General features: G+C 40.1%; 2 protein-coding genes across 4 annotated transcripts; both read right to left on the bottom strand.

Annotated features, from left to right (window-relative positions):
* Positions 1–8: 8 nt before the first annotated feature.
* Positions 9–5,696, bottom strand: TM2D3 (TM2 domain containing 3). Of its 2 annotated transcripts, none has more exons than XM_054837265.1 (6): positions 5,524–5,696; positions 4,404–4,499; positions 3,402–3,559; positions 2,655–2,829; positions 1,994–2,069; positions 9–1,148 (listed from the first exon to the last, which is right to left on the bottom strand). In XM_054837265.1, exons 1-6 carry the CDS (start codon positions 5,609–5,611, stop codon positions 983–985), a joined length of 759 nt encoding a protein of 252 aa, XP_054693240.1. In that variant the 5' UTR covers positions 5,612–5,696; the 3' UTR covers positions 9–982. The 2 variants fall into 2 exon arrangements, with proteins under 2 accessions (XP_054693240.1, XP_054693239.1); XM_054837264.1 differs by having other exon boundaries at positions 4,404–4,502; positions 5,524–5,684.
* Positions 5,697–6,673: 977 nt separating this feature from the next.
* LOC129210897 (threonine--tRNA ligase 1, cytoplasmic-like) lies at positions 6,674–21,886 on the bottom strand. Of its 2 annotated transcripts, XM_054837248.1 has the most exons (19): positions 21,594–21,886; positions 20,839–20,931; positions 19,862–20,052; positions 19,186–19,309; positions 18,198–18,319; positions 17,260–17,377; positions 16,598–16,662; positions 15,808–15,886; positions 14,469–14,615; positions 12,939–13,037; positions 12,441–12,607; positions 11,734–11,896; positions 10,686–10,823; positions 10,177–10,254; positions 9,977–10,077; positions 9,300–9,404; positions 8,419–8,491; positions 7,560–7,674; positions 6,674–7,435 (listed from the first exon to the last, which is right to left on the bottom strand). In XM_054837248.1, the coding sequence occupies exons 1-19, from the start codon at positions 21,837–21,839 to the stop codon at positions 7,287–7,289; spliced, it is 2,373 nt and encodes a 790-aa protein (XP_054693223.1). In that variant the 5' UTR covers positions 21,840–21,886; the 3' UTR covers positions 6,674–7,286. The 2 variants fall into 2 exon arrangements, 1 of the variants encoding a protein (XP_054693223.1); XR_008578654.1 differs by lacking the exon at positions 8,419–8,491 and having other exon boundaries at positions 7,402–7,435.
* Between the last annotated feature and the right edge of the window lie 782 nt (positions 21,887–22,668).

Below are 22,668 nucleotides of genomic sequence, written 5' to 3'. Positions count from 1 at the left end.
CTAATTAATGCCATTAAAGCTTCAAGTTTATTCAAGTGACAGGATGCTCAGATTTACCGCGCCTCGGTACTACACACGCGACGCAGCTCGGGTCCAGCGCGGGGGGCACGGCCAGAGGTCGCCTGGCGCAGAGGGCGGCAGCCCCCTCGGGCGTTTGGCGAGCTCAACTAAACTGTTCTGTGACGGCACTACAGCTCGCTACATCACCGAGTTACAGAGTCGTATGTGGATAAAGGCATCTATTACACGGCCAACCCCTTTTTCGAATTAACTTGGCAAGCTTGCTAGCACAAGAATACAAATTGTACCTTTCACTGATACGCAGGTCAGACCCAATCAAAATAAAGACATTTGGGAACAATCCAAAAATCTGTATCAATTGTTTTATATTTAGCTATTAGCATTACTGCAATCTAATTCTAAAACCCCCACAATTTTAAGTCAACAAGTCACTAAGCAAATGTTAGCTCCTGCTATATCCCAAGCCAGAGATGAATGTGTGATTAACATCCTAAAACGTGGTGATCTACATACTGCTAGATTAATTCAGGCAAATAAATTATCCTCCCACAAATACAAAAATTATATATATTACTGACATATTTAGGGAAGTTAGCTTTAAATTCAAGCATACAAATATGAAGTAAACAACTCAATATTCAAGTTAGTTTGCATCTCTTGGTGCTTGACAGATGATCCATGTTCAAGCACAGTGCAGAATTTGGTTAGCTCTTCAACTTTTTTCATAGAAAAACAGCATGTCCATAGGAGAAAGAAAATGAATTTCAACTTACTCAGTGATCCACTCTTTTATTTTACCTTAGTTAAAGGCAAACTAAGTACAGATACTGTACATTAAAATGTATGCACATAGAAAGAACACTTGTTCTTCGTTCTACCTTAACGGCTCAAATCTCTACATTCCTTTACTTAGAGCCCTTTCCAAGCAATCACTCCTCTCTGAAACACATTGCGCCCACATTTAAATATAAAGAGAACCATCTGCAGGTCCCACGTAGCCAACACCTATCAGCAGCACATCAATTAGCGTCCATATTCCCAGTCCACCAAAACTGAAGAGTTTCCCCAGACCTTCCCGCCACTGGCCCAAATAGAAACGATCCGCACCAAATCCACCAAGGGTGATGCTAAAAGAATAAAACCACAATTCATTATTATTATTTTTAGATGAATTCAGTTTGGGTATCCATACAAATTTCTTTCTGAGATACCTACGTTTCTCTACATCATTCAAGAAACTATACAATTTTTGTACAAAAAGAGCTGACTGGGTTTATTAAACAAGAAAGGTTTTGATGAAATAGCACTAGTTCTTTGCTAATTAACACCATCCAGAGACTTGACAGTTTTTCATTCATGACAAGCAATAAAACCCCAAACTCTCAAATGTATAAATGTGTCCTGACATTTCTAAGCTAGCAGAAGCTACCCTCCAACAGACAAGCTCTAGAAACAGCCCCAGAAGCTGTATTCAGCCCCAGGCAGCAGGAAGTTTCTCCAGCTGGAGGCAGAGAGAACCACCCTCGCTATAAAGGACAGCGGGTTAGATCGTTAGTTAGATCAGTCTTACTGGATCTGCGGCTCCACGAATAGAGCTCTAATGGCTTAATATTCCAAAAATAACCTAAATGGTTCCTTTCAATACTGCTACACTGGTGTCTTCACTAATCATTTATAACGCAAGAAACTTTGTCTTAAGGCACTTCTAGCTGTTACAGACAGAGGACATTCACTGCAGAAACACAGTAAATGGTTTCTCCCAAGCTCTACGTACTGAAGACAGCTGATATCGTTCTGCGTGAATCCTCAAGCATCCTATGCCTCCAAATTCTAAGCTGGACTAGATGAAATATTGATTACTCAGTACACCATTAAAAATACCAAGCAGAAAACCACAAACTGAAGACAATTAATCTATTCCTAGTATTATTAATCTATTTTAGGTTGACGATATCTAATAATTCTTGTGTACCTCAGTGCCAAGGCAGTAGACCACTTATAGCCTCCAGTCCAGTTGCAATAGAGCATCTTAGGAAAGACACGATTACCTAAACAATAGAAAACACTGAAATCTTGATGTAACAAACAAAGAGCACATAATGAGTAAGAAAATGACAAGCAAGAATATACTATATTTCTCTAACAAGCGTCTAAAAGGGTTAACACTAATTGAAACAAACACTGTCAACACAAAAGCTCTTGTATGTTCTACAGTCTTCTGTTCCATCACTCTGTCCCACATCAGAAAATATGCACAGTCACTGAGCAAACAGGGGGAAAATAAAACCAACTGGGGAAAACCAGCATGAACTTTTTAATTTATCCTACTGAGACATTGATATTGATTCTGTTACTGGTGTCCAAATTAGTTTAATTCATAGAAGTTGACAAAAATAAAACAGAACTATTTTCTCTCATGTGAAGGTATACAACATTATTATAAGTCAATGTTTACAGTTAGGTGTCACTATTAGGCTTTAAAATTAAAATGTAACTATAAAAAATTCAATAATCAAGGTGCAGGCTGTTACTGTGATAGACATAAACAACCATAGTACTGACCCATTACAAAAAATGTTAATAAATCCTTTAGGAAAAAGGCTGCTTTACGGAATCGTGTTAGCCCACCTTACCTAGACAATGAATATGATCCCGTACTGTACAAGTGGCGTTATATCGTTGTCGCGGACAAGAAACCGTCATGCAGTTTGTAGAGTTGGTACATACATAATCAGTTGTTGCAAGCTGCCAGCAAAACTGGCACGTCATGTTAATTGTAAAATTCTCTTGCTCGTGGTTATTCTCATCCTATAAAAGGACAGCGTTATCACTTCACTAGCAATAAAAAAAAGTAAAAAAAAATCAGAGTGTGCAGTATCAAATTACATTGCATGGACAGACATTTTGGGCAAAACAAGAACTACCTGCTTTGCTACCCCTACGTAGTCAAGTGCAGTAGAAAAATCAACATTAGAAAACTGACCACGAGTTATTAAATTGCAGTTTAACATTACTGCTTCCTCCAATCTAAGGCTATTGCCAAGCGGAGGACTCATTCAGTCTGACCTGTAAGATCAGTTTGCACTCCGACAGGTATTTAGCCCCTCCACTCTCAACACTGTTCTGTTTTGATTGTCAAGTTGATCTAACTCAATTGCATGGCCGCGTAACAAACAGATCCAACGCGAGAAAGGCAAACCAGAGAACGGCAGGTCTGCCTCTTCAGCAACGGCCCACAGCTGAACCAGATTAAATGGATCACAGATCTGCACACCTGCCCATGTTAAGAACCTGGAAATCAATTTTTTATATCTTATGACCAGATGCCACAGTTTAATTAAATGACTTAAATTTGGGTTTAAAAGTAACAGGTTACTTACAACACAATGCACGTGTGGCTTGACTTTGCAATCAAAAGTGGCTGGCTTCCCATATATACAGGAATAGTTTGTGTTACATGTCATACAGTCTGGTGGCAGTCTACTGCAAAGCCCGTTGCTAGGACATTTAGTCACATAAGATGGAATTTCTGTACTTTCTGAAAGGCAAAATATGTGAATAAAATTAAGAAAGCAAATTAAAAAAAGCTATACAGTCTGAAGTAGACATACACATGCATTTTCTTTTACACATATATATGCACACACATGTGCTATGACACCGTATAAAGGGCTTTCCTTACCATACAGTGAACAGCATGACAGGTCTGCATGGTGGGAACCACCACATTAGGCAGGTGAGCTACACAACACAGCCGTGTACCCTGCGAGGATCTCGCAGAGGTTCGGCACAGCAACACCATTCAGTACAGCACTGGAACAGCGCTCAGCGCAGATTAGTGCTGCCTCAGCCAGTATTTCTCAGCAGAGCTAATCAGTTTAGGTACAGAAGCAGGCTGACACACATAACCTACTTTTAGTTCGGGTCTAATTAAGTTTGCAGCTAGCTCAGCCATTTGCTGTTTGCATGTGCTGAGAATCACCTCTTAAATTACGAGCAAGAACAGTGTTTCAGCCAATCCCATCCTGAGGCACCCCACAGTGAGCTTACAAAAACTGTATTTATGTTGGATAGGGAACAGTAACGAGTTCTTGCAGAACACTGGAGTCTCTCAAGAAGTTCCACCATCCTCAGAGGGTACAAAGCACAGGAACCACAACGGCAGTTTAACGGATCATTTTTGGGTTGTAAGATCTTATACGGACCAATTTTCTAATTACGTAAACCAAACTGATTGTTAAGGTCATGGAAGAGTAATTCATAATGCGTTATCCCATGCTGTCTTTTACCACCATGAGAGCACGTACAGGTTTCTAAGGCATAATTAAAGAACTTTACTATTCAACTTAAGACACTGAAGAGAAACAACATAACCTGCATACCTGCTGCTTTAAAATAAGGAGTATTTGTACTTGTTGAAGTTAGACTTTTGGCAAATGTAGACTGTGGCTGTGAATGCTTTGTAGTCATCAAAGATCCTGCTGCAAGAAAACAAAAAAGGAGAAAGTGATGTTTCTAGAATAAAATTCATCTTCAAAACCAGTTTGATTTCAGCATGCTGATATGAAATTACAAGTGGAAAGTGTAATGAGAATAAAAGCAATCTAAAAATCTGTTTTTCTATTCTATAAATAGTAGAACGTTTACATTAAACATTAAAATGAGCATTAGAATAGAATTGTTCCTTTTACACAAGAAACCATGTTTATGTCAATTCAGTCTTATTTTTTAATTCTTGAGAATTAAAAAACGCTGCTCAGGAAGCAGACTCACACAGTATTTGCTACTGAACAAAACCATTTGGTCAAGCAACGCAGCCACTTTGACAGAAAGCTGGAATAGAAGTGGCTGGCAACCACGGCTGTATTTGTGCATGCCCTTCACGTTTGTCACGATTCCAAGGACTCGGGGCTGCGCAGAGCTTGGAGGCGAGTGCATCTGTGCCCGACCTGCCAGGCAGCGCACACGCACACCCCCCAGAGCACGAGTGGGCCTTCGCCGGGTGGAAGCACAAACAAAGCTTTGTCCCATCGAGCCCCAGCACCTCGGCAGTTACATGTGGATCACGCAGGACTCCCAACAAGGAGCGCGCAGAGAAGACGGCAGGCCGCCTGGCGCGGCAGAGCCGGCGGTGAGCGGGGCCCGGCCGGCCCCCGCCCTAACCTCGTACCAAGTGCCAGCCCCGCAGCGCCCAACTACAGCCAGCCACGCCCGGGGCCTCGGTTCCCCCCCCCCCCCCCCGGCCCAGTCAGGGAAGGGGCCACGGTCACCTCGCCGGCTCGGCCGCTCAGAAAGCCGGACCGGCCAGGGCGGTGATCAGCCCACGCCCCGGGCATCGGCTGCAGGCACTCGGGAAAGCAGCCCCCACCTGCAGGCGAAGCGCTGAGGCGCCGCCGGGCCTTCCCCCCTCGCCCAGCCAGCTCCCCGCCCTTTGTCCCACCCCACCCGCCCTATCTCGGCCTCGAGGAGCCCGGGCAAAGCGGCGACGGCGGCCGCGCTCACCACGGCCGGAGAGGACGTAGAGCTGGGACAGGAAGAGCGCGACGCCGCAGAGCCGCCGCAGGGTGCGCAGCCCCGCCAGAGCCGCCATCTTGCCCGCCGCCGCCTCCTGGCTCCGCCGCTCGGGGCGATGGGCGGGGCTAGCGGGCCGGCTCCGCCCCGCCCCTTTGCGCAGAAACAGAGCGCGGCTCGCGGCCGCATTCGTGACGTACCACCGCGCGCGGGGCTTTACCGCGCCGCTCCCTCCCCCGGCAAGCTGGGGTTTACATCACGTCAATTAATTTCTGTCCTTCACTGGCCGACCTCACTGCTGCAGGTCAGCTGAAAACTGAACTGGCAAAGACACGTATGCTAAAGTTAGACTTACGTTTGCAAAACCTAGAAATTCACTGTAAAAACCAGACCCAAAAATTTTAATTCTGCAGTCTGGATACATCACACGTGTATCACGTAGGCTGTAGTCCATAAAAATATGGTATTTTACATATATTATTATATATATGAAAATCGCCCTCCACACCCTGCGCTAATTCTCCAAGCGGGACAGAAAGCTTTCCCTGCGCTTGTTCCTTCAATTTTTTCCCCCCCGTCCTTTTCTTTTCAAAGCAGGGGATCATCACTTGGTACAAACGGATACACAAAAGAAAACTAATACAACCCCCAAAACAGGCCTATTGAACACAAGTCGGTACCACTGTCAAGCAGAAGTAAACCACTAACTTTGTACTCGTATAACATTTATGCGCCAAACAGTATTTTCTGCTTCATTTCAGTGGTATTTAAATCACAACTACAGCTATCTAACTTAGATAACTGAGTAACATATTAAACACTATCTAAGTCCTGTAACTAAACAGCATGAGTGAAAAAAAGTGGTAAAAATTCGTCTCTCAAAAAAATCTGACTCAACTACCTGCCACAGTAACTTTAAAATCGTTTATAAGCATAAACAAGTCAGATAAATATGGCCAATTGAAATTCTAACACACCGTGTTTTAAAATGAAACTCTCACCCACACCTTTTCAGCACTCTCGGTATCCCAAGCAAATACAGCAGTGAATTACACGCAACATTTTTTTCAATGGTTTTAGAAAAAGCCAAATCAACAGCAAACACAGGGGAAAAAATAAAAACACTTTCCACACACAGATATGGCAATTCAACTTCATTCTTGGCAATCACCTTTACAGCAACCAATTAGCACACCAACTCAATCAGTGCCTTGTTTCACCGAGACTTCCAACAAAGGCGCCAATGTATTTGTAGCCTTTGAACACAAGTTCAGGAAGAAGTGAGCTGTTCCCCCCCACCCCCAAAAAGTAAGTTACATAATCGGGAATTAGAAAAAACCTAAACCAAAATGCTCCCGACACACCTACCAACTGCCAAGCTCTGGATTCCAGAGGTAGCTCAGCAATCGCAGCAGCAGCCACTACACTTCCCAACCTCCTGTTCCTTGACTTTGTGCAGCCCTGATTTATTCCCACAGCAAAACCAATGCACTTTAGCAGAGGTGTAGGACTTTTAAAATAAGCATCCTGCAACTCTCGCAGATGGGAATCCCATGGGATTGTCAAAGGAGTTGGCAGTTGCATCTGTCCTCTCCTGCTGTTTCTGGAGCACCAACATTGCTACATTTGCTTATTTTGTGTATACGTTAACTGAAAATTCTCTCAGATGAGCGTTACTGCTGTACAGGAGGAAAGAAACACCATTTCACATGGGCAGCTAACACTTCTCTGCCCCCCCCCCGGAACCAGCAACATCAGAATTCTTCTTCTGCATTTGGAATATGTGAACTCTTAAATTTCTTGAGCTTTTCAATAGCAGAAGATACCGAAATCTCTCCATGAACTTTGTTGTCTCTTGTTCGCACGTTGACAGCGTTATTTGCCTTCTCCTTTTCTCCAACCACTGCAAGACATATCACAAACAGTATTAAACTGACTACCTACATTACAAAATGAGAGGCTAGACAAACTCCATGCCCAACATTAAAACTTAAATGATATTCAGAAAGGTAAGATGCTGCAATTACCTAAGATAAAGTTATACTGGGCCAGCTGTGCATTTCTAATTTTCTTGTTTAATGTGCAACTTTGATCTAGATCCACATCTGACATAAATCCTGCTTCAAAAAATTCACTGCAAACCTAAAAAAAAAACAAAACAAACACCACAAACCCCCACTCGATATTACAGTCTATGTTCTACAATACAAATTTGTACATGCTGTAATCTCTGGTCTCTTCCAATAATTAATTCACATATGTGCATGATTTTGCTCTTGTGAATCATCGTAAGGAAGTCAATGAAGTTATGTGAAGAAAAGTGCACACACACTTAAGGGCTTTGCAGGACTCCAGTTGGAAGACAATACAAGGTAGCTTCCATATCAAATATCTGCCGATCTCTTCTGACAGTTACACTGCTGAATGTCAAAAATGTTTCCTCAGACTAAGAAAGGAGAAAGAGGAGAAGGAACAAACCCATTTATGCTTGCATTAAAAGAAAAGCAGGGGAGAGGGGTAAAACCAGCCATGGTCAAATGTCATGTAGTCAAGAGTATACGTGCTGGGAAATGGAAGAAACTGGCTCTGCCCCTACTTTAAGCAGACAATTCTGTAGTGAAACATTAGTTAGTATATAAGGTTTGTCATCCAGAATGTTTTTTCCTTTAATAATTACTGAGGTACATACACAGTAACAGAACCCAAACCACCTAAAGTTATATATCCCTTTTTCAGGCTTATATACGTTTTAGACTATATGGAAAAATTTATCTCCTCCCCCCAAACATGTCTCCAAAATTATTACAGCATTCATTCTATGTTCTAGGACAAGTACTTAAGGAGCTATTAAAATTCCTTGCTACTATAAAAAGCCCCTACTCTCACCTGACGGGCGTACTCTTCAGAAGTAGGTCCCACAGGCACAACCATGACCTGCCGTGGAGACAGCCAGAATGGCCTGGCAAGCAGGACAAGACAAATATGAAATAAATGTGCATTTTACATTTGCATTTATATCCAGAGTCACGTTCCCCAATAATAAGTATTTTTATAAAGTAAAGAAGTTGTTAGCTAAGGATGTTAGATAAAATGTTCTCTTCCTCAAGTTCACATAAAATAGCAAATAGATTCATTCCAGTAAAATGACTTATGCAGAACTTTGATCTCCTGTTCACTTCCTAGCTGACTTCACAATTTTAAATAGCATTTTATTTTTTTTCCCCGTAATTTCCACTTTTATTTATAACTTTATAATGAAAGATGGGTAGTCAGACCAAGAGGTGCCTAAAAGTAAGAATTAACTCTTCCTTAACACTTTAAATACATTAAAGAAGGAATATCTTCAGAGCTTATTCAAGATGAAACAATGTATCTTACAGGTTAAAACCAAATATTTTACATTAGGACTAATTCATGTCAGTATAAATAAAATAAGTAACATCTTCCCAGTACAAAAGCATGATTTTTAAGAAAAAAGGAACAAGAATAATGCAGCATACATACATTAAATTACCATTCTTATTTCTGCTTTCTTGTATAATTTTCCCTGCAATCTCATGAAATTGAATTTCTAATAATGAACTATTAATAAAGGGGTATCATACAACTCAGACCATAAAATTAAACTTATTTTCTGGTAATCTTACCTACTAATTTTGAGAAGATTCTAGGGATATTATTTTGCATTATAATATATAGGATATCAGGGAAGACCTGTATTTTTTATTGTGTTAAACATTTCTTAGAACTGCATTTGTGCTACATACCATTTTCCTCCATAATTTTCTGCTAGAATAGCTATCATTCTCTCCACAGATCCCAAAATAGCTCTGTGAATAATCACTGGCCTTTTCTTATCATCGCCATCCTTACTGAAAAAGAATAAGTACAGGTTTGTTTGTTTTTTTTTTTTTAAATAATTCTCTTAGCTCACACACATAGAATCAAAAATATTAGTGGGATTACCTTTTTCATGGAAAGACAAAGTTTAGTTATTTATACTTAAGCACAATCTACTGTTCTTAATAAAAATTACCAAATAATCATTGTGACTTAAAATAATCATGCCTGTAGCTAGTGGCATAGGCACTAACTCCTAAGTTTGAAAAGACACTCGGCTGACTCAACTCCATTTCTGTGCATTTTAGTATTTTATGTTCTTTCTCATGCTTTCTTTTATTTTGTTGCACAAGATCAGGAGCATTTACAATTAGAGTGAGTTATCATTACATTGAGGAAATATCTTCAAGTTCATGACTCAGTCCTCTACTCACAGAGGATGTCTCCCCTCCAGGCTACTGATACACAGGCTAATCATTTGTTAAGTGAGCAACAGAGCATTCATACATCTCATTTTCATGGGAATTACAGATAATGGCAGTGACCCGTTATTTTTTTAATTATTTCATTTAAAAAGAGGAAGATATTTAGCTTAACCACTCACCCAACATAAGTAAGATTAAATCGAATGGGTAGTTGGAAGTCAAGTTGGATAGTAGCACACTGATGGTACCTGCCAATGGCATCTTTGATTTTAATATCAATCTGTGAAGCAAAATAGCACAGTTATTAAATATAGTTTGCTTGCATTGTGTCTATATTCTTGTCCATCCCAAAGTTGTATGAAAATGCTGATTCACTAACCTTAGGACCATAAAATGCTCCATCTCCCGGATTCAAATTCCATTGCTCTCCAAAGTTATCCAAGCTGTTTTGAAGTTGCTAATCATAACAGTAAGAGAATAATAAAAAAAAGGAATAGCAGGGCCTTTCGTTACTGTAAGTCAAAGCATTTGCCTTTGAAACACAAAGGAAGTCAGGCAGTGTGACTCCTGTTGTGCAAGCATCTAATCATTTATGACAAACAGTCTTGAAATAAAGAGTAGTTCCTTGTACAAATGTTGTAATTGCAAAAAAGATTAATAAAAATCAAATCAGTTCAAGATAAGGGGTTAAGTAAGAATCAAAATTCTCATTTTATATGGTAGCTTCACATTTAATGTGATGTTTTTCAACAAGCATTTCCACTAAGGACAATATTTAGCATCTCATTTAAGCAAATTCACTATTCAACATGAAAGAACATAATTAAATATCCACCTCTGCAAATAAAAATATTAAGGGTTTTGTTTGTTTGCTTTTAAATTAATTACCTTTTCTGCATGGTCCCAGACCTCTAACTCTCCCAGATAATTTTCTGGTCTTGTAGAGAGATGTAGTTGAAAGGTAAAACCAAAGACAGCATACACTGACTTCAAGAACTCAAGACAGCCATTAATTTCTTCTTCAATCTTAAAAAGGTAAATAAAATATATTAGTTAAAATTTACTTACGTACAAATGTAATTGGATTTACTGAATTCCTCCTAATCAGAATATAAGAATCCATTAAATAAAAAAACCGAACTAAAAGTCACATGAAAATTACATCCTACATCCCCAAATCCAGGTGAAGAGAGAACTGGAGGTGGTGTGGCTTCAAAGCATGGCAAGGAAAGTCATGTTCTTGTTCAGCCTGGGCTTCTGGAGCCAAATTGACGTACCCTTGTCAAGTCTGACTCGTGCAATTTATTCACATAGCTCCGCTAAAATCTATGCTATTACTGACAAAATACAGTATTTAGTCAGCATTACTAGAGAGAACAAGATGTGGTCAACAGCTTTTTTCTTTGCAGGAGCAGATGGGAGATGTAAGAGATTTTACCTTTTGCATTTAGTTGCCCATTGTATCTTTTTAAAGGGAAAAGTCCTACACAGAAAGTGTTATTACGTAATTCACAATCAACAATGTCCCTCAAATAACATAGTTTCCTTCTTTTGATATAAACATTTTTTTTTTTAATTTCAAAGAGAAAAATAAGTAACAAATTATGGCACTGCTATTTGAGAAACTTATAACAGAGAAGCTAAGTTCAACAAGCTATTGACTTAAGCAATATTGCAGAAGGTTAAGAAATACGAAATGCCAGATGACTAAGAAGGAAGCACCTAAATCAATCAAAAAAACCCATTAAAAGCAGCATTGTGCTACAAAGAAGCACAACAGAAGAAGCTAGAGTTGAAATATTTTGGGGATTTTTTTCTTGTTTAATGTTGGTTTGCACTGGGAAGGGAGGGGAAAAGAAGGGGTGGGTTTTTTTGGTTGACTGGTGGGGGGAAGGTGGTGGTGGTTGGTTTTTGGGGGGTTGGGGTTTTTTTTCACCTGTTCTATTGTGCAAAAGATGTGAGCATCATCTTGTTGGAAGCGCCTTACACGAGTCAAGCCACTTAAAGTCCCAGAGAGTTCGTTTCGGTGAAGAACTCCAAAATCTGCAAGTCTAAGAGGCATTTCCCTCCAGGATCGTGGACGATGGGCAAACATCAAGCTAGAAGGAACATGAAAGAACCTTCCTTTTACCCTTCTTATAGAAGATTTAAGACAACACACACAAACTAAAGCAATATCAGTACAGATAGTAATCACATTATAAGTATTTATTCATTCAGGTTATCTGCATAAGAGGCAGGCAAATGGAAAAAGGGCAGCAACCAGAGCATATTGCTAAAGGCCACCTAGAAAAAACACTGTGACAGCAGCAATCAAGACTGGTTCATCTGTACCTTCTTTTGGTATACCACACCTGATGCCTATCTCTAGCCAACATAATTTGTATTTACTACTGGTACAGACTAGCATTAGCATGCACAAACCTAGCTCACTTTGTGCAGGCTTACTCAAAGATCCTCCTACAGGAACTGTATTTGGTCTTCTTTGGGACACTGTCAGGGGAGCTCTCTGGATACACTAGTTGTTTAGTAGTCTATCGTACACATTCACGATAACACGTATTAATACTCCTTTTATTTCCCGTCAGCCCCACAAAGGATAAATATAGTAAAAGAAGATGTTTTTTAGCTGGAAGTACAAACCAATGTCCTGGACAATTCATCGGTTTAAGGGCAAAAGTTTCCTTCTCGATCTCAAAAGAGAACATATTTTCACTGTAGTGCTGCCAGTGTCCTGAAGCTTCCCAGAGTTTACTGTTGAAAATGTTTGGAGATACAACTTCAGTAAAATTACGCCTGTGATATTCCTCCTATAAAACAAATTCAACATTTAAAAGGCGATAGAGCTTTTGACAAGCAAAAGCCTCATTCTTTCTGTGTTCTTACACTGGCAATTTACTGGGAGACTAAAGGACTACTGCACATGTAGGCTTTACACGACTAGTAGCAGCACATGTCAATGCTTTATTCTGTCCTATTTTCAAAAAGGTTAGATCTGTAAAATCATAGTGAAAACCCAGTATATATTTACACACATAGATGTTTCTCTTTCTGAGGATAGCGCAGTGCTATGAATGGCCCGTTGCTTAAGATCAACAACTGATACCAAGCTTGTTAGGAATTACATTGGTATATACTCACTCGTATGAAATCCACAAGTGTGTTATAAAGAAAGGCACCTCTGGGGAGGAAAAAGCAGCTTCCAGGACTCAGATCATGAAAGAAGAACAGTTCTTGCTCCTAGGTAAATGAAAACCAGAATGCTGTTAACACCACTTCAGATGTAACTGCAGAAAATGACTACTTCGCATATGTTGAGACTCTGTACACAAAAATGAAATATTACAGCCACAAGATGATTTCCAGAAGTCTACAAGTTCTCAGCAACAGTAGTTAATTTATTCGTGATTCTTACTCTTAGAAGTTTGTAATAACACTGGAATTTCATTCGATTCTGTGATTATGTAAATACACATTTCCTCAAAACTGAAGCCTTAACCAATCTTACCTTTAGTAACCAAAGCAACTAAGCATATACCCATCAGATCCGAGGGCTGATGGCTGAGCTTGTGAGCCAGTCATTCTTTATCAGAATTCTGTCTCAAAAACTTAAGCTCAGCAGTGTGGCTCTGATACATCTTTGGAGAACCTTAGCCTCTTCAGTAACATCAGTACTGGATAAGTTTGATTGATACTAGATAATTTGTTTTTGAAAAGGCAAAGGAGTAATCACCAAACAAATACTACACAAACATTCAAGTCTTAATGAGAAATAAGCATGAACACTTCTGTAAAGATCGTTTTCCTACTACTTCCCTTTGTCACTGTTTTCTGTAACTTCCTCAGTGGCTCTTCCTCTCCTGAGTTACCCTCAGTTGTTATCTTTGCTTATGAAGGGCCTTCATAAGCCTCTTCTTTCGTGACTGCCAGTAAGTAGTGAGAGGTTCATGCCTGCATCCTCTTGGCCAACGATGCTGACCTTCACCTACACATGAGTTTTTCAAATAAATGCCTCCCTGCTTTCACCTGTACTGCCCATTATGCCTTTAAACATCCACAAAGCTACTTGTTATCTTCTCAAATATCCCCTCTGCAACTCCACCTTCTCTACAAAACTACAGCAAAAGTGACAACAACTAGGAGACTGCATGCCAACATGACTGATAGGTCAGAATCCTCCTCTGTGCCAATCTAATGTCTTCTGACTTACACTCAATTTAACAGGTAATCTATTCATTTACATCTAGTAAAGTATGAGCAATAGTCACAACAGCTGAAGTACTGCATATACATACACTTAACTATTACCTTATTTATGCCTATAATAAAGAATGACCAAACCATATTATTTACACAATTTTCAATAATTTCTCTCTTCTATGAGAAGACCTTACATTAAAAGGTTTAAGATCTACTTCCCTAAAAAGAGGGACTACCCTATGACTTCTTCCCAACATTAGTTTAACATTTGTATGAAAATGACAAGCTGAGTTTGTAGAATTAAAATTTTAAAATACAATGGACACGAAGAAATTTGTAGAACTGGCTCCCATTCAAACTGTGAAAAAAAATGAACCCTCCCCTCCCAAAAAAAACCCCAAAACCCACCAGAAAAGAGAATGAATTTTATTGCAGAAGTGTAAGAGAGAAATAGACCATGAAATGGTGTACCTTTCCAATTTTCCTATGATCCCGGTTTCTGGCTTCTTCCTGGAATTTTTCCCATTCCTTCATCATTTTGTTATCAGGAAAGGATATTCCATATATTCTCTGCAGAGTTTCCATGTCAGACTTGCCTTCCCAATACGTAGAGGAATTCTGATGCACAAAACCCATACTTTAATATTATATAATTTTAGGGAAACGGAGGAATAAACACTAATGCATTCAAATGTTGTGATTTTTTTCCTTGGGAAAAGAATTATACGCAGTCATCCAGCATTTGTTTATAATAAAGATACTTACCCTGCCTTTCAGTCAGCATACTAATATGGAAGACAAACAAAAGTGACTGGCCAAGCCATACTTTTATTCTACTTAGGTACCTTGTTTTGACTCTTATCATGCATGTTTTGTTATCTCAGATCATATCTTCTAAAAAAGCAGCACTTGTTTATGTTCAAATCATAATGCAGTAGGGAAACACAAAAGACAAGGTGAAACTAACTCACTCTCTCAGTTAAATCCCAGCTGTTTTGACAATCTAACACTTAATCCCTGGAGCTGAGAGTTCCATAAACTTCAGTTAGGAAGCCAGCAAAAGCAACTACTGATGAATGTTCCAATGAGGTCAGTCTAATAAGGTTACCAAAATTAGCATCTGTAAGTAACTTAAACTACACCATAACCAGAGGTATCTGCAAACACTGTCTCTGGCTTTCCTGTGAGCAATGTCATTTTTAAACAGCAGCACTTGCACATCTGCCAGTGTCCACTTTACCTCCTCTACCTGAAAGATAACATCTTACAAGGTCAAAATACCATTTTCTGACCCAACGAGTATCTTGGATGGTCATTTACTGCAGAACAGAGCACATGTGCACACTGCGCAGAGATGTGACAGCTAGTACAGACTCAAGCTAGAACATTTGTACTACAAAGTGCAACGCTGCCTGGAGATACTAACACAATACTGCCACATTAGCTCATGCACCGCATTTCTCTATTGTGCGTGGTATAATTGGTTCCACAGCTAATCTAGTCGCTGCTAGCTTATTTTTGCAGTGCTGTGCATTATAGTCTAAGCATGCAAGATGCTGTTAGCTTCCCCTGATGTACTTATTGTGATGGGTCAAAAATCAGTAAACCTTGGAAGCAGATGAATAATGAAAGTCTGTAGTTCTACTTGCATGATGGGAACAAGGAAAGAAATGAAGGACTATTTTCAGAATAACTAAAGAAAACAATACAAAGGACCCTAGCATAATTGTTTCGGGAGAAATAAATACATAAATAAATTATCTGACCCATGGTTTAGTTAAGTTTTAATGCACAGGTAATTTAAATTTACCTTAAGTATTTTAAGGGCCTTAATTTTTCCAGTGTGTCTCACATGTGGACCCCTGCAGAGATCAATCAGTGGACCACATCTATACACCAAAGAAAAAAGAAGTGTTTATTTCAAGACTCTCCAACATTTTTAAACACAGTCACTAATGGCAAAAAAGTTAATGCTTGACATGTTCAAACACACTAAAAAGTATTCACATGCAACACTCAGCAAATTCAGTGCATCTTAAATGTAATTGTGCCTTCTACCTGAAGCAGAATAGTCACTCAGTAAATAGCATACTTGATCCATTATCAAGAGCATTGTAACACACTCAGCAATTCATATAGGTCCGTATGTAAACTTTGTTAAAGTCAGCCAGGAGACTTCAAACTATGCACAAAGAGAAAACAAAAAGCTTTTGCCATTTTCCAACTAACTAGTTTTATCCCTGGCAATCGAATGAACAGGATCCTCACCCCAACTGAGCTAAGAGTTAGCTTTACCCATTATCCAGCACTTCAGTGTCAGAGTGGTAACTTATGTTAGTCTATTCACTGAAACCAGAGAGAATGAGAGAGAAGTGGATTTGCCACTTGTCCACAAGTTGAGACCTAATCTGTCCCAGCAGAGAAAGAAAAGATCTGATTTTACATAAGTAGCAATATTAATTGCAAACTTAAGTCCCAATCACACAAGCATTCAGAAGTTAAAATCAGAAAAAAAAAATATTTCTTCTCCTCTCAATTTAAATGAAATATACTTAACTACAGAAATGTTTCATAATAGCTTTTAACTTAATTGCGCTTACCTGTATATTGTGGTAGTTGGTGTGTTCACCTTCTCATTAAGGATACGACACTTAAACTTGTTATACTGTGTGGGGAAACACGAAGTCAGAAACATCAATAAAATGGCTAATAAAATTCTATTTTAAAATTATCTATTAGTAATGCAAATGCATCAGTAAAAGGCAGAACTAAAAAGTCACATGAACATATATGTTTGCAAAAGTTCAACATCCTTTCAGAAGAGTCATAAAACAAGAGGGGAAAGAGACAAAAATATCTGAATTTCCCTGACAGCGTGTTAAGGATAGTGATTACCACCTTTTGAAAGGCAATTAAAACACAGTACAGTGAGACTGGTAATATTCACTGTACAAAACAGAGGACTAAAGGACAAAATCTTTTTTGACTTGTCTCTGCAAGTGAGCCAGATTGAACGTATGCCTTTTGTGTACTAATTTCTTTGTCGTCTCATTGAGCTTGACGTGTTTTTGCGTAATAAGAAGTTGTTTTTATTATTGCCTGAAAATATCCTGAATGCTTGAAAGGGGGAAAAGGATGCTATTCTTTTTATTTGTTTTACTAGACAGGTACTATTCTGATGAGTCAGTCACAAGCAGTATTTTATAAAAGTTACATTTTAAAAGGCCATTGTACCAGAATCACAGCTACTCCAAAGATTTACCTTAAACATGTCTAACAGGATCTCCTTTTTGACTTCCAGCCTTTCAAAAGCCTGCTTCTCTTTTATGATATTTTTACAGCGATTCTCTAGTAGTGGGAATTCAGTACTGGATACACCTCTAAACAAATAGACATGGGTAAAAGAAATACAAATTATTTATTTTGATAGTCCCATTTTTTAAGTGACCACTTTCTAGTGGTCTAATTTGAAAAACATAAGATATGTTGTTGTGATTTGTCACAGTATTTTCTTAGTTTCTTACAATCGGACACTAAACTCAGAAACACAAATGGTATCACCCTGAACAACCCCACTGCAATCACTCCTAGAACAGTCTTTGACATATGTAAATGCCTGGAAGATCTGTAGCTCAAAGTATGATTTAAGAAAAAAAAAAAAAAGAAGAAAAAAAAAGGCTCAACCCAGCTGCAAGAGCTAGTTTATCAGCTGATGCAGATTCACTATTCTCCCTGACTCCAGAAAGATAAATATGGGAAAAACAGAATTGTAAAGCTGTGCACAAGGATTAGAGAAGTAGTAAACACCTATACAAGTTATATGTATACGTGCCATTCCTACAAGTGACTATGGCAGTTTGAAACCAAGCTCCCATGATTCTTCATGGAAACAGACTCCTGTATCTCCCAGGAACTTCAGAAAGTTTTACCCAAACAGTCTACATTTTTTCACACATCAGTCAACAATTCCAAGTCTTAAGGACCAGGGGTCTGAACACTGCTCTTGAATTTAAATAGACATACACACTTAGTATATATGTATACACAGACCTCTACTATGAAGAGGACTAACCTGTCAGTTTTAAACCATACTAGATACGTGATTTTACTTTTAACACGCAGAAACATGACTGAGCAAAAATAATTCCAGTACTTAGCTTCAATACAGAGTATTAAAGTTCCCAGACACTGAAATTTTACCTATCTTCAATATACATGTCGTAATAAAATCCATTCTCAATTGGTGGTCCATAGCATAAGCAGCCCCCAAAATAACCTTCCATGGCCTCTCCAAGAATATGCGCACTTGAATGCCAATAAACCTGCAAATAAAGTCAGGTGAGCAAGTCATGGGGTCACTGGCATTGTGTAAGTACAAAGAAAAAGCAACAGAGGTATATCTGCAGATGGGAAATACACTGGAATCAATGTTGCTTAAGTTCTGTGAGAAGTATAACATTTTTCTGTTCTCATTTTGAGGTATGCTAGTAGATCAATACCAGTTTTATGTCCTAAGTTCCTATTAATTCAGACCACTTTATAGCCACTGCTGCAACATAAAGCTTTTACAGGCTCCTGAAATGCCTCAAACAAGTTTAATCACATAAATAATTCTTTGACAAAATTAAGTCTAATTCTAGTGCATAAAGATAAACATAGGCTTAGGACTCTATCCCATAAAAAAAAAATCTTGGGTATGTTGCTAAGTATATTCATAGTTTAACTGATGAAGATATGCCTACTTAAGTTTCTAATAAACAGTGCTGGTACAAGGACATGTAGATTTTATTTATGACTCAAGTCTGATATTGGACAATTTTTAGAAAACCATAAGACAGCCTCACTGCTGCTCTCAGCATCTGATCTTCAAATGCATTGAGTCAAACCACTGAGCATGTGCCTTAGAAGAAATCAAACTATTTCAAGTCAGCATACAAATCAAATTCTGTACAATCTCATTTGAGAAATAACCTGTTTAAGTAAAAGAGAAGGGAAGAAAAGAACACTAAGATTTTATTCACCTATAGATTATAGGTACTTACCTTCTTTGTCAAATCATTACAAATACATTACTTCAATAGTTTTGGGGATTTTTTTTTTAATTCAAGAATTTAACAGCATAATGCTGCAATCAATTTCATGTCATTAGTTCCTTCAATCAAGCAGAAACCAATGAGTGTTTACTCACAGCTTTTGCTTCTTCATTATCAAACATAAGCAGCTCCAGGGTACAATCTCCCTCCAGTGGACGATCCAGGTCCCACAATTCACCATTCACTTTGGCTATGATTGTATTTGAAGCCAACCCTTGACTAAAACCCACAAATGATGACAAGAGACCAAAATATTTAGGCTCAGAGTTGCAAAAGTGCTTAGGTTTCTAAACCCCATGAGACCCCACCCACATCTCATAGCACCTAAAGACCTTTAATTTTTTTTTCTGTGGTTGTCTTAAACACTTTTCTACTTTTAAGGTACAGACCTTTAAGGTCTTAAAAGTTTCAGTCAGTGGTTTTCAGTGCTGGTGATCTGGAGGAAAGACTGCTTCTACTGTTATCTGGTAACTCACAAAACTTAAGACGTCTCTATTAATTCCTGGCAGTCTCTCTGATTGTTATATTTTTCATTTGGAAGCAAGCACTATGATCCCAGCACAGAACCTCAAGCATCACTCAGAACAGTAACTTCACCCAGCTATTTCTTCTGCATTAAGCTGAAGTTTCAATGATGCTTCCCAAATAAACCAACTTAAGTGTTACCATCCACTGACCGTGACATATGTATTTTATGCAACAAGGTAAGAGACAAAAGATAGTAAAAGAATTATCACTGCAGAAGTACCACTCCTTCAATCTGCAGGTTACCTAATTCCTACAGCTAATTGATATGGCGTGGTTTTCCAAGATTCTCCTTCAGCTATCTTTCCATCTGTCAGAATAATTTTGATAGGTTTGCTCTGGTTGGCCGCTCGGTAAGCTAGCAAAGTATCATGTTCTTTTTTCAGTGCTTCATAAAGCTTCAGTCTGTCTTCTATAAAGCTTGGCTCACACTGTAGCTGTAACAAATAAATAAAATCATACACGTACATATTTGTGAGAGAAATAAAAGGGTTCACAGTGTCCATGCATCCCTAGAGGGTCCAAATGAGACCAGATTTCACTGTAATAGAATTTATACTAATATGCAGTAAAGCATTTGTAAGTAACTACACACAGGATAGTCCTATCCAACTTATTATTTTATAGTGGCTTTCCAATTTTCCAATACACCTTCATCAGTCTGGGCCTAAATGCCTTTGTGAGTTTGACCTCAGAGAGCAGCCTGTATTCCTGCCCCAGAATTTGTATTTGGCTGACATCCTAGAGAAGTCTGGATCACTCCAACAAGCCCTCACTTCTGCTGGTCCATTGAAAGCATCAGATTCAAATAAGATAGTTCATGGGGAGTTTCCTTTAGTTTAGCATAAGGTTAATAATTAAGATGTATTGAACCACAGCTAGTGCTGCCAACATTCTCTTTCAGTCATCATGTGTGCTGTTTAACCATCCATGAACCATCACTGTCTTTAGGAATCACAGTACCCCGACCATTATTTCGAAATAGCCCAAATTCTGTTACATAAAAAGTAGAGCTCTAAGAATGTGTAAGTAACCCTACTAATTACATGCAAGATGAAGCTCTTAGATAATGATTTTTTCCACATGCATGCTATAGCAAGCCTTCCTCCCAAAATTTAGGATTTCAAAACACAACAAAGTATTTCAGATTTCAGCACCTTTTCTAAACCCAGCCAAACAATACTCCTTCTTCTACTATTATGTGGTATAAAATAACCACTTACATCGTTCCGATGTTGGTTGACAGCTTCTTTTTCTTTTTTCTTTTCCTCTTTATTTTGATTCACCACAACAGCTGGACTTGCACTCAAGACTGTCTGAAAACAGTGATAATATGAAGGATACCCCTATGCCTTTAAGACTTTTCCCAGCAGTCATTGAAACAAAAGAAACCAGTTCAGTACAATATTAGACTAAAAAGGCAATTATAATTGAGTAAGGTATGTCCTTAGTACAGCGGAAAGACTTCTCTTGATATATCTAAATTGCATCCTTTCGACATTCAGCAGACACAGCAAAACTGTGTTTGCTCACCAAGCAAAATCTTCTCAACACAATTTCCCCAATTTTACTACTGCAACCATCACCGGCACAATCTCCCCAGCGAGACCCTGGGAGATTAAAACGGCCTAGTGAGCAGTAAAAACAACTTTCGGTGGTCTGATAAACTTACTCCACCTTTGCGAAAAGGCAGGGACTATCGGGAGTAGCGCTGCGAGCACGGACCGAGACCGCGGCGGACTTCCACGCCCGGGAGCAGCGCCGATCCCCGCTGGCTGGGGCCTGCCGTTCCGCCCCCCCAGTCCTTCCCTTCCCTTCCCTTCCCGTCCCGTCCCTTCCTTCCTTCCCCGCAGAGACCTGGCCCACCCCAGAGCGATGCGGGCGCTCGCCCCCGCCGGGCCCGGCGCGGCCCGCCGCCCTCCCCGAGGAGGGCCCCGGGGGTGTCCCGGCCCCGGGGGTGTCCCCGCCCCGGCGCTACCTCGTTGCCGGCTGGGGGCTCCGCCGGCGCTGCCCTCCCCAGCTCGGCCTCCAGGCTGCGGCGCAGGTGCAGGAGGCGGTAGCGCAGCTTCTCGTTCTCGGCCCTCAGCCGCTGCAGCTCGGGGCTGCAGGTCTCGGGGCAGCACGGCACGTCCTGCTCCTTCAGCCGGCCGACCTCCGCCGTCAGCCAGCGCAGCTCCTGCTCCTGCCGCGAAAGACGCAGCGCCGCCACCTCAGCAGCCGCCATCTTCCCCCGGCGGCAGCGGGCTGCCTCCACCCTCCTGCGGCGGGACGCGCAGGACACCACCGCCCCCGGCCCGCCCCGCTCCGCCTCCCCGGTACCACCCGGAGCCGCCGGGCATGGTCCTGCCCTCTCCGAAGGAGGCGCTCAGGCCGCTCGCTGCAGCGGTGACCTCGGCTAGGCACGGTGGGACTTGCGGGAGAGTTACTGTTACCATTATTCGTTCTTCTGATCTGGTAAATACCTATTTGTAGCCCTCGCTGCTGTGGTGTGAATAAACCATACCCGCCCATCTTGCTCCGAGGCCAATGAGCAATTGGGAAGTGCTAATATCCACAACTCGAGTCTGAGTCCCACTTCAATTTACCTAACGGTGTTCTTTGAAAAGCTTTTCTCTATAACCCTCATAAACAAGAAGCTGAATAAACTGGGGCTGCAGTGAAGAATCACATCACTAATTCTCAAAATTCTCACCATGCCATTTTGTGGGGAGCATGGCAGGCACAAATGATTTGTAATAGGGAGGGGAAAACCACATCGAGTTTGCTTTATGTTGCCAAGTATCCAGTTAAGCATCTGTAGAGCTTGTTTGGTACTAAAACCACAGAAAAGCAACACTTAAATAATACTGTTTAACTAAATACATACTTTCAAAGGACCTACATGTACCATCACCAATGTCTTAGTCCTTCAAAAGATTATTCAAATAAAAAGGAAGGATAATTACCACGTGCCTTAGAAATTCCAACAGAGACATTATCAGAGTATGGGAGATCCAGGTGGCACCCACTTGAGTGCAGCCCCACGGCCTGGTCGTTCGCACAGACTTCGGGTG

The sequence above is a fragment of the Grus americana genome, chromosome 10 (genome assembly GCF_028858705.1).
Source record: "Grus americana isolate bGruAme1 chromosome 10, bGruAme1.mat, whole genome shotgun sequence".
NCBI lineage: Eukaryota > Metazoa > Chordata > Aves > Gruiformes > Gruidae > Grus > Grus americana.
The sequence above is the reverse complement of the archived record's forward strand: the minus strand, read 5'-3'. Positions and strand labels throughout refer to the sequence as shown.